Genomic DNA, 12,200 nt, shown 5'->3' on the forward strand with positions numbered 1-12,200 from the left:
TACTCAAGGTGAGGCCTTACCAGGGACCTATAAAGAGGCAAAAATACAGAAAATTTTAAAGGGTTCACTTTAAAGAACCACTGTATAGACAGATTAAGCCAATCTGAACCTCTACTTCCATTTTATTTTGAGCTGGTGGTAAAGTAAATAAGTACAGGACCCCTGTGTACCAGTAAAACACACGTTATTACTATTAATCAGAGTAATAGGAGCCACTGCAAGGAAGACAATATTGGCACAAGTATTTCTATTATGGTATATTTCTGTTTGCTCTTTATACTTCCTAATGTGGCCCATTAAATTTTTTTTTATGAGTGGGAGATGCCACACAGCTCATTATCAGTGCAAATAATCTAATATTATCTATAGACTCTAAGGGCAGTGGCACATGGGGAGATTAGTCGCTGCCATTAATCTTCACTATTGCGGGCGACTAATCTCCCCAACATGCCATCCCATGCAGAAATGTAAATTGGTGGAATGGTATACGCATCGCTTTGGTCGCCCGCAATAGTGAACAGTTATGGCAGGCGACTAATCTCCCCATGTGCCACTGCCCTAAGGGTGAAGACACACTGAGCTACTAGTAACAGCTACTTTTTCACAGCTACTAAATGCCAGAAAATACCTTGCCATAGAAAATACTGAGAATTGCCTCTGCTAAAACACACAGACACAATTATCAGTAAATTATCAGCATTGTCTATTTTAGTAGCCACAACAAGTAGCTGCTACCAGTGTGTCTTTATCCTAAAACAGGGATCTCTAATGGTGACATTAAAAAAAAAAAAAAAAAAAACTTTGTATTGCACTGAGTACTGTACTATTATGGTTATTAGCAACCCCGGTGCTCACTGCTGCTATCCCCGCACATGCAAGGAAGAGCAATTTGGGAGCAATGAGGTCTGTGGTACACAGGAGGTATTTTGACTTTGTATGTTTTGGCTGCGGCTGCTGGAAAACAGCAAAACTGTAAAATCAACCTGTCAACTCTTTCCACAGAAATGCATGGAAAATCCTATGCCTGAAAGGGTATCCACCATCAAGCAAATGTTTTGGGCATCAGAACACCCATTGTGCCTCAGCATGAGTACCATAAGTACCACACAATTCTATAATGGAAAAACATTAGATCATTTCTGAATAATTTTTTACGAAAAAAACAAAGATACAAAATACTGTTGCCCAGCAGAATGACTGACAGACAGGATGACTAACAAAGAGTGTCTGAATAGAAAGATAAACAAAAAATAGCCACTCAGTCGGCTTCCTTTCTAGTAACTGGGGCCACAGTGAGAGAAGCAGAAAGAGTAAGATTAGGATAGAATGAAACTTGTTGGACTCCACTGGCAAACATCTGCTCCCACCTGCAGCAAAAGCAACATTTTCAGGCCAATATCCACCCAGTGCAGCTGCACAAGTCCGACCCAGTGCCTGTCTGTGGAGCTACATGGATTTGCGAATTGGAATGGATCCACTTTCCTCAGCTGCACATTCGCCACACGTGCCTATTAATATCACCTTGCCAGGGGGCATGGTTCCCCTGCACTAATTGGGTGCCATGTATAGAATGGTAGCTCACACTCTTATAAATAAACACAAGTATATAAATAAGCCCCCCCTGTATTAAAATGGTTCCATAAAGCATTTATATTGAAAGTAAACTCTCTTACTTAAAAATGGACTCTGTTTCTCTCAAAGTGCCAAGTGACTTGCTGTTTAATCATTACCATTATCATATATTTAAAGGAGAAGGAAAGGTAAAAACTAAGTAAGCTTCATCACAAAAGTCTATGTAAATACAGCCATAAGCACTCACAGAAACGCTGCACAGGATTTCTTGTCTCCATTTTTGTAACATGTTCTTTGGGCTCAGACTTCCTCTCTCAGAAAAATACTTCATTCCTGGGGCCAGAGTCTGCGCAGCTCTCTCCTCTCTCCCTTATTAATTCATATAACTCACTCCCCCCTCCCATAGGAATGGCACCTAAGTTACCAACAGCGAGAGCTGCAGCAAGAAGCTTAAATGTAAGCTGCAATCTTAAGCAAGCAGAGAAAGCTTCTAGGGCTCTTTCCTCAGGTATAATAAAGCTTCTGCAGAATAAATATATTGTTCTAGGCGGCACTAATGTGGCTAATCTATTGGCAGTAAAATGCCAAAATGACTTTCCTTCTCCTTTAAGGCTACATAGTGCAAGCAAGTTACAGAATGCTTTAAAATAATATTTTATAGAAAAGGAGACTTAAAACTAACTAAACTAGGGTTAGAGAATAAAAGAGGATTATAGGGCCCTTCCCATGTTGCGCTTACACGGACACGCTCGGTTTGGAGCATTATATAGCTTTGTTGTGTTCACAATTTGATATGAGTCAGCTCTACTTTTTCAGAGCAGTTGTGCTGTACTTCCTAGTGACTATCATCATACACAGGCAAAAGGCTCTTAAAGGAATACTGTCATGGGAAAACATGTTTTTTCAAAACGCATCAGTTAATAGAGCTTCTACAGCATTGAAATCCACTTTTCAAAAGTGCAAACAGATTTTTTTTTTATATTTAATTTTAAATATAGCCATATTCCTCATTTCCCAGGGTGCCACAGCCATGTGACTTGTGCTCTGATAAACTTCAGACACACTTTACTGCTGAGCTGCAAGTTTGAGTGATATCACCCCTCCCTTTCCCCCTCCCAGCAGCCAATCAGCTGAACAATGGGAAGGGAGCAAGATAGCAGCTCCCAGTAGATATCAGAATAGTGCTCAATAGTAAGAAATCCAAGTCCAGCTTGGGACTCCTCCAGTTACATGGGAGTAGGAGAAACAATAGGTTACCTGAAAGCAGTTCTAATGTGTAGTGCTGGCTCCTTCTGAAAGCTCAGACTCGGGCACAATGCACTGAGATGGCACCTACACACCAATATTACAGCTAAAAAAAAGTACATTTGTTGGTTCAAGAATAAAATTTTAAATGGTAGAGTGAATTATTCATTTGTAAACTGTGTAATTTAGAAATAAAAAGTATACCATATAAATTATGACAGTATCCCTTTAAGGTACATATACTGGACAAAGCATACAGTACACAGCCGCCTACAGCTACTTTTTATTTTGGCCAACAGAAATAATCCATCAAGACAAAGCATCCTCTATCCACCAGAATAGCAAGACTATCTGTTAAACCTCTCCTCTCCCCGGCATACATGCCGAGATGGTTGGGCAATATGGTCAAAATCAGCCAAACTACCCAAGCAAACCTGGACATGTATGGTTAGTGTTAACCAAGGTATAATGCGCCTTATATAAAAATGATATGATGGTGTGTGCTTTGTTTCCTAAAATCTTGAAATGTAATTTCTGGAAGAAGCAATTAATTGTATAAATTCTGCCATAATGTCCTCTTAAGAAACAAAAGTCTTCAAGCTATACAGATTGTCAGAGGCTGGGCAGGCAATGAAATAATAAATTACTATGAGTTAGAAGGAACTGTCAGATGCACATGGCTTCATCATAAGGGAAAAATGTTTCTTGCATAAGCACAAGAGCTCTCTGAGGCCAACATGTCTAAATAAGGTGCATAGAGCTCCTGAGGAATGGATCTGTAGATGGAATACAGGGGAGAGGACGATTTGCTATGATGAAATATTTCCTATGCGGGGCATACGTGTTTAGAGGAGGTAGAACTGCATTTGACAGGATGATCCAAATGAAAGGATGTGACTGTACAAAAATAGGAAAGCCCCGAGGTCCAAGTGTTTAACCTATGGCCAAGTAAAAATACTTTGGAGAAAATGAAACTAAAGCCTCATTGTATTTCCTGATCCAAATTGAAAACAAAGATCAAAATTAAACAAATTATCAGCTCACAGAGAGAAGCCCTCTGTAAAAATAAGTCCCTCCTTTCCCCAGCTTCAGCCTGTTATCTTTGTAGATAAAGAGCAGCTAATAAAAAATAATTAAAACCAGCTATTTCCTAGGCAAAACTCATGTTCAGCACAAACCCTATTCGCTGAATCAATGTTGGAAAAAAGGGGTATTCTGTCCCTCTAATGGCTTCCCAACAGCCCTGCCCCACAGTCATATTTACAGGTACATTATACACCCCCTTTTTTTTTTTTTTTTTTTTTTAAATTCAGCCCTGATGAAGAACTCTGATAACAATAGTATTTCCAACAAAAGCATTGGACATAGATACCAAATAAAATCACAGGCAGTAAATGCCAAGGGCATAATGTAAGTTGGCTAAATGCCAAGAACTACAGGACTAAAGCAATCTGTGCTGTCTAAATTCTAGGTATCATCTTTAGTAATTTGGAGATTTTAGAGAAATTTGTTTAGTCATTCCCTCAGGATGTTCATTCCCCCGGGATGTTCTCAGCCCCCCCCTTCCCTGATACCACCCCAGGTAAAATTGTTGAAATTCCTCTGTAACTGAAAGCAATCGTGGCTCTCTCTTTACAGATGAGCTTACATACACTTAAGGGCACATTTGCCAGGGCTAGGGGTGCTAGTTAGCAACCATACAAGAGTCAGTACTTATAGCATTATGTAGGTTATGGTTGCACAGCACAATGGATCCCTGTAATTAACTCCTACCTCTGGCATGCATTAAGTACAGAACCACCACCCCCCCGTGTGCTTTCTGCCACTTTTGTGATGGAGGGTGCCTAAGTTATTATCATTTTATGGGCCAGTAGTTCAGAAATGCTTGGCTTTAGGGCGAAGACACACGAGGCAATTAGTCACAGCGACTTTCCGCCCATAGAGCACAATTGCGTCGATGTGACAAATTGTGCGCGCAATTTCATCGCACGGCTTAGTTGCCGTGACTTTTTAAAAAGTCACAGTGACTAATCGCCCTGTGAGTCTTCACCCTTAATTCAAATACAACTCCCAGCATCCTCTGACAACTGATGCCACTGATTGTAATGGTACAGCAGGGTACCAGAGAAGACACAATACAAAAACTATGATCACGTATTAGCTAACACTGAACAAAGCTAAGTATAGTAATGAAAATCTGGCAACATTTACAGAATTCCACATTTCTCCAAACATCTGGCTAAACGTACCTGTAACAAACAGTGCTGGCATCACAAATGTGCAGGGGGGTTTGTCCAAGCACACATTGTGTTTCAAAGTATGAAATTTTGGCTCATCTGCTTTTTATGAAATTTCAATATAGTAGACGCTGTTGTGCAACGAACAGATGCAAGCCATGGGACATAGCTTAATATGTGCCCAACTCATGGCTCCTTGCAAGTGAGGCCTGGAGCTAATTCACTAACCCAAAGCTATTGGGGAGGTAGTTATTTGCAAAACATTTTACCTTTCTTGCCTCAGAATAGATTTCTTGCCTCCCTTCCTGCCTTCCTTCGGTCCTCAAATCATTTCTGATTCCTACTATTTCAGATGACATAGTTTTATGATGATATCAATTCTGTGTTTCAGCAGGGGTGCTGGGTAAAGATACAGGTTGTGGGTTTGGGTCAGGTTCAAGTATACATAATTAGACTCTCATAGTCTTCTACCTTGAAATCATTGCCTTTCTGTATACAACTTGTAATTACCAGAATGCATGCCCAGAGCTTGAAGGATCCTGGAATCAGAAGGTGAGCTGCTCATTAGTATGAATATACTATACCAGGGGTGTCGAACTCAATCAGAGAAGGGGCCAAAATCTAAAATCCAGCCTAAATCACGGGCCGAATGGTTTACTGAACAGTCATAAACTGACAATGTTAACCAGAAATGTGAATTTAAAATGAGTGGAACAATCTTTTCCTTAACAGTGCTGTTAGACCCCACACACAGTGCCCCCATAGAAAGTACCCCCAATTGCCCCCATAAACAGTGCCCCCAATTGCCCCCATAAACAGTACCCTCCATAGACAGTAGCCCCCACACAAAGTGCCCCCAATTGCCTCATTCACAGTACCCCCCATAGACAGTAGCCCCCACACACAGTGCCCCATACAAAGTACCCCCAATTGCCCCCATAAACAGTGCCCCCAAAAATAAGTACCCCCAATTGCCTCATCAAACACAGTACCCCCCATAGACAGTAGCCAGCCCCCACACACAGAGCCCCAACAGACCAGTGATGTCGGCGGCTCCTTCTCTCTTATGCCGCGGCAACAGGCACTACTATAAGGTTGCGCCTCGTCGCTGACGTGTGACGTCATACGCACGGGCACAACCTTATAAAAGGGCCTGTTGCTGCGGCATAAGAGAGAAGGAGCCGCTGGCGCTGGTGAAGACTTAGGGAGTGGCGGTACTGCGCATGCGTAATAGATTGGCCGGCGAGATCACAAGCCTCCTATGACAGCGCGGTGCGGGCCACATTGCAAGGCCTGGCGGGCCGGATTTGGCCCGCGGGCCTTGTGTTTGACATGAGTGTACTATACTATGAGAAAACTAGATTAGTTTAGTGTTGTGGTGGCTGAGGGGGTAGCAGCAGACAGGAACCTTTCCCACCCTAGTTATAGGCAGCAGAGGGTACTGGCATCTCAGTATGTTCTCAGCATCAAGCAAACATCGCTTGTGAAACCCTGGGTGACACATTCACTAGCAAGTAGCTAAGATGTCCCCTGCTACAGAAAAAACATGGTTATAAACACTGTGATAGAGCCGCCCAATTTGCTCCATTCTCAAACAACTCTTGTTGTTTAGTTCTTGAAATGTAAAGGTGGCCATACACGGACCGATTTTTTACTTACAAACGACCGATTCCCGAACGATCCGATGCTATCGTTAAGTTATCGTATAGTTGGTGGTGTACGAACGATCGTCGGCCCACTAAACGAGCCGACATTATCGTCCCCAAAATCGATCGGCCAGGTTTAAAAATTTTGGTCGTTTAACGATAAAATCTGCCAGTTGGTGTGAGTGTCAGACATTTGTCTTTCAACAATTGTTCTCTGCGCATGTCACGATTGCCAGCAGCGGAAGTCAACGACATTCGATCGTACGTAGATGTACGATCGTACGTATTTTACGATAATGATGCGACAAAATCTTTCCCGAATTATCGTTGCCCGTGGATGGCATATCGTATGGGAACTCGATCGCCATACGATCGTTTGTCGATATAATCGTTCATCGCACAACGAGCGAAATCGCCTCGTGTATGGCCACCTTAACAGTCATATCCAACAAAAGCAAAACAATGGCAGAACAAATACTAGTACACAGCTTTCACAATTAGCATTTTGTCTTTAAGTCAGATGTTGGTCTGTTTCCAAGTGATTTGATAGGGCATATGCAGTACTGTGCAGCCCTTGTGCTCTCTAAACAGTTTGTTTGTGGGTTTATAAAGCAGCTAGTCTGTCATTTAACTGGAACATACATTGTCATGTGGTTACTTTTTCTTCATATTTTGTTGGCACACAGGGAGTGCAAAATATGTTTAAATAAACATTTTATCTGCAAAAGTAGCCTTAAACATTAAAGGACAAGGAAATCTCTATTTACTGGGAGTACCAAAATTTTAGACACCCTCCACTGAATGGAATCACCAGGTTTGTTCCTGGGTCAGTTTGAATGTCAGCGCTGCACCAGCATCTTACCCAGTGGTCCCTCAGATTTAGGGAGAAGACAGATAAGGCATATATTCACTTCTCTCAGCCCTGCGCTTTTCTGCCAGGCTGGGAGAAGTGGATCTCTATGGAGAACTTGCTTAGAATTAATGGAACATCCCCTGCTGCTGGTGACACCGCGAGTTATCCTTCCAATGGTCTGGCTAGGTTTCAGCTAGCAGAAAGCAGTTTTGTAGAAGTTTTGTGTTTGCTTCAGAAATGCTAAGGGCTCTGGCACACGGGGAGATTAGTCACCCGCGACAACACTCCCTGTTCGCGGGCGACTAATCTCCCCGGATTGCCATCCCACCGGCGAAAATGTAAATCGCCGGTGGGATGGCATACGCGGCGGTGCGATTTCAGTGAAATCGCGCAAGTTGCCTCGAGAGGAAACTTGCGAAATCGCGCCGCCGCGTATGCCATCCCACCGGCGATTTACATTTTCGCCGGTGGGATGGCATTTCGGGGAGATTAGTCGCCCAAGACAAGGGAGATTTGTCACGGGTGACTAATCTCCCCGTGTGCCAGAGCCCTAATATAGTTTATATAAATAAGCTGTTGTGTAGCCACAGGGAAGCAAATCAAGCTGGAACAACTGAAAAAAGAAAAGGCATAGTTTACATAGCAGATAACAGATAAACTATGTAGAATACAATGGCAATCTACACAGCTTATCTGTTTTCTGTTATGTAACCTGTGCCTTTTCTCCTTTTTTCAATTTGCATAGCTGCCCCCATGGCTACACAGCATTGTTTATATAAACTGCTTCACAAACACAACTACAAACACACAACTTCTACCAATGCAGGGCTACAGTGCACAATATATTAATTACTTTGATACACAATTATTTTTTAGTGTTGCTGTTCCTTTAACTCTGGTTGTGTTGTAAGCTTGAGAATGTCTGGTTGTATTTCCATATCAGTAATTGCATGAACAGAAACTCTTTATAGGTCAATACAAAGGCAAACATAGGAGTTGGTTTCTATTGTGGCTCGTAAATGTCATGCTTGGGAATATGCCATTCAGTGCTTTCACAGTTTTAGGGTAAAGACACACAGAGCTACTAGTAGCAGCTGCTTTTTCATGGCTACTAAACGCCAAAAAATACCCTGCCATAGACAATACTGAGAATTGCCTCTGCTAAACGACTTTGAGACTGTTATCAGTAAATGATCAGAAGTGTCTGTTTTAGTAGCCACTACAAGTAGCTGCATCTGTCTTCACCCTTACAACAACAGTAACAATTCAAAATATGACAAACTTTGCAGATGCGAGAAAAGTAATACATGTAGGATGTAGGACCATAATGAAAGGGGCATACATAGCTACAACAGCAAGAATGCCATGAAACATTACTTCACTTAGGGAGAAGCATATGGAGCTATAGATCTGCTACTGAACAACAGAGATTAGCCATATTATATATACAGATATGGGATGATTTAAATGAAAATCCAATAAGCAGAAAACTCTGAATTATGGAAAGGCCATCTCTCCATCTTCCACAGAGTCCACAATAAGCTAATAATTCAAATTTTAAATGATTGCACAACTAAGCTGCATGAATCTATATTGGTGGCAAAACAATACACTGCCTCAAAGGCTACCTTCAGCTAATTCTCTAGGTCATTGAGCAGGGGTCCCCAAACTTTTGGGAAGCAACACAAGCATGAAAAGAAGTCCTAGGCCTAGGGGATGACTAATAAGGGCTGTGATTGGTTATTTGACTGCCAATGATGACTGGCAGACTACAGGGGGCTCTGCTTGACAGTACACATGGTCTATATGCCTCCAAAACTTGTCTTTGAGTCAGAAATTCAAAAATGAAAACCTACTTTGAGGACTTTGGGAACACCAGAGGGTCAGGCATTAGCCTAATGTCCTACAGAGTGAGGTAGTCACCCGTGATAGATCTCTGCTATTGTGGGAGACTAACCACTCCAAAATGTTTCCACCAGCAACAATAGGAGTTGCTGGTGGAAAGGCCTACACATTGCTTCAGTTTCACATGAAGTTTCCTTCTGCAGGCAACTTTGCGTGACTTCGCAAAGCCGTAATGATGCGTAGGCCTTTCCACTGGTGATTCCTAGTGTTGTCTGTGAGCATTTCGGAGTGGCTAGTCGCCTGTGGTAGCAGAGATCTATTGGGGGCGACTAACTCGCTCATTGGGACAATAGCCTAAGGGAAGCCAAACCCTATACCCAGAGACAGCTGATATACTGGAAGGCCAACTGAATACTAAACGTGTCACTGATAGAGAATTGAATCAATATTTGTACCCAGTGTAAACACTGAACGCAGGATGAGACACAGCATGGGAAAGTTCAGCACTCACGATGAGGCTACATATGTTATAAACCACAGATGTGTTTTGTAACTCTGGGAGGAGAGGGCAGCCATCGGTCTTGCAAGACAATAACTTTCCCCGACTCAATGACAACTGTTGCACAACTGCATACTTTCCTGTCTGTATCTGCATTGCCAAGCTCCAATGACAGAAGCATCCAAATCCTACTCACTAGAATCATTTACAAATAAGGGCTGGCATCTGGAGTCACAGACAGACACGAAGAACACTGTATCTAATAGACTTTGCTCAGTCACTGCCCTCTCTGCACTGTTTCCTTGGCATTTACCCTATGTCTGGGGTTCAGGCACTGAGGTGGGTAAGAGGCAAGCTTCTGGAACAGAATTCAGATATCACAGAAAGATTTTATAATGGTGGAACCACAAAGTATCACAGAGTAGTCAAGAGCTGCTATAGTAATTTAGACCTCATGTTCCCTAAAAGACTACTGTAAAGAATAGCAGAAAACTGCACTGCGCTTTTGAGGCTTTCCTGTAGTGCATAAGGTTATATGAAATTCTTCTGTCTGGCCCCTACCCACATGGGATTTATCATTCCCATGAATGAGAATCTGTATGTATGCTCCAAAGGAAACAAGAATGCCAGGTCAGATGTGAGTGGGCGAGTGTTGCCATGGGTCAGGTTCCAGAGAAACAGACATAAGAGTATTACCAATGAGGATCACTGATGTGCCAGTATCAGAACATGTTAAGTGTTGCTAGTCTACCAAATACTGTGGCGATGAAATAATAACATGGAATTAGTGCTGTCAGCGCTATAACAGTAAGTATATAAGGTAGCAAGTGTACCAACTGAATGATCAAATGGATCAGTGCCAGAGCCTGGGGCACTTTCTTTCATATCCACACACATTCAGGTTTTTTAGAAAAGCTTTTTCACTATTCATGTATATACAAGAAATTAGGTGCTGGAAAGCACAGGGCTATGCAGGTACAGGGGTATAACTGAATAATTAAAAGAAAGCAAGAAATCTAAATGGGTAAGAAGAACAGCACACCAGCTGGATTTAACACCACTTCAAGTAGCAGCAAAGAGCCGTGGAACTCTTCCAATACGAACCGTAGGCCAAGGATACTCACAATACTTTCTACTGCTGTAAATGGGAACTCCAAGTCAGTCAAATGTGATATGACCTTTCCCTACCAACATTAGTCACTTTATTACAGGTTTCGGGGTTCCAGGACATATAATACCACTGTCCAGGACACGGCTGCCTGATATTCAGTTCCTTACCAAAATAAGAGCTTACTATTAGTATTAATAGAAGGGTGGAATTTATTGAATAATGCAATTATGACAGAATGCAGCTGTTCCCCTAATCTGCCCACTGTAGATTCACACTGAAATAGGAATATTTGTTGTTTGGGTTACTAACCCTAGCAACCACAGGCTTGATTGAGTCTGCAACAATGAAATGGACAGGTGGATACCAAATCCAGGTTTGCCTGTACCTGGGGTGCCCACACCACCGCTCTATGAATCCCTCCAGCTGCTATTCTGCAACATTCTCCATTTACCACCAGCTGTCAGTGTATTTGAGAACTGAACACATTAGCAAAGGGGCCAGGTGGACCCTCCCGTCCCTATAAGCATACACACATACCTTTGAAAAGCCTACAGTAAACTGGCCAATCAAGTGTAAGCAGACATTAGCGGTACAGCGCCACCCGCTGGTTCCTGGCATTATAGCAGCAGCAGGAGTGAGTGGGTGTGTGCAGCCCCTTATACAGGTACACCCGACCCTCACAGGTGAGAGCAGTAGCTCGGCATTAGTCGGACACATAAGCGATAGTTGCCAGCCACTCAGCAGTCAGGCGCCTGGGAATCCCTACGTACAAGAGTCCATCTGGCACCGCAGAGCAGCACAGCAGGGAGCCACTTACCCTGGAAATAGTTAAGGGCTGGTCGAAATCTTTCCCTCCAATCAGCCGGAATCCCCAGGGTGGAGGCGCAGTCATAACGATACGTTTAGTAGCCATGTTGTGCCCAGCTTTGTGCCACTCTGGTTCTCCGCTCCCAACTCGGGCTGTGGATGTTCCACACGGGACTCTCCCTGATCAGTAACCCTGATACGAAATGGGCGTGGCCTATGAGCTGGCACCTCCCACACAGACTATTAGCTGCGATATAAAGCGATACAGAGCTTCCCTCCTCGCCGTGGGTGCCTGTAGCTATTGGCTTTATGTTCTGGGATGGGAAGTCCTGTCCTGGCTCCTGCCCTCGGTCCCGGCCCCTCTCTGACACCGTGCTGTTTCCTT

The 12,200-nt window shown here is 43.0% G+C and overlaps 1 protein-coding gene across 4 annotated transcripts in view; it reads right to left on the bottom strand.

The window, feature by feature from the left end:
• Nucleotides 1-12,200, bottom strand: part of pdlim1 (PDZ and LIM domain 1) — a 37,718-nt gene extending 25,518 nt beyond the window's left edge. For 2 of the 4 annotated variants that reach the window (XM_018095313.2, XM_012966268.3), the window contains exon 1: nt 11,546-11,641. In XM_018095313.2, coding sequence (XP_017950802.1) covers nt 11,546-11,626 — 81 coding nt within the window. In that variant the 5' untranslated portion in view covers nt 11,627-11,641. Of the gene's footprint in view, nt 1-11,545; nt 11,642-11,825 lie in introns of those variants that run through there. The other 2 variants (XM_018095314.2, NM_203599.1) reach the window with 2 other exon arrangements.

Source organism: Xenopus tropicalis, chromosome 7 (genome assembly GCF_000004195.4).
Source record: "Xenopus tropicalis strain Nigerian chromosome 7, UCB_Xtro_10.0, whole genome shotgun sequence".
Lineage (NCBI taxonomy): Eukaryota > Metazoa > Chordata > Amphibia > Anura > Pipidae > Xenopus > Xenopus tropicalis.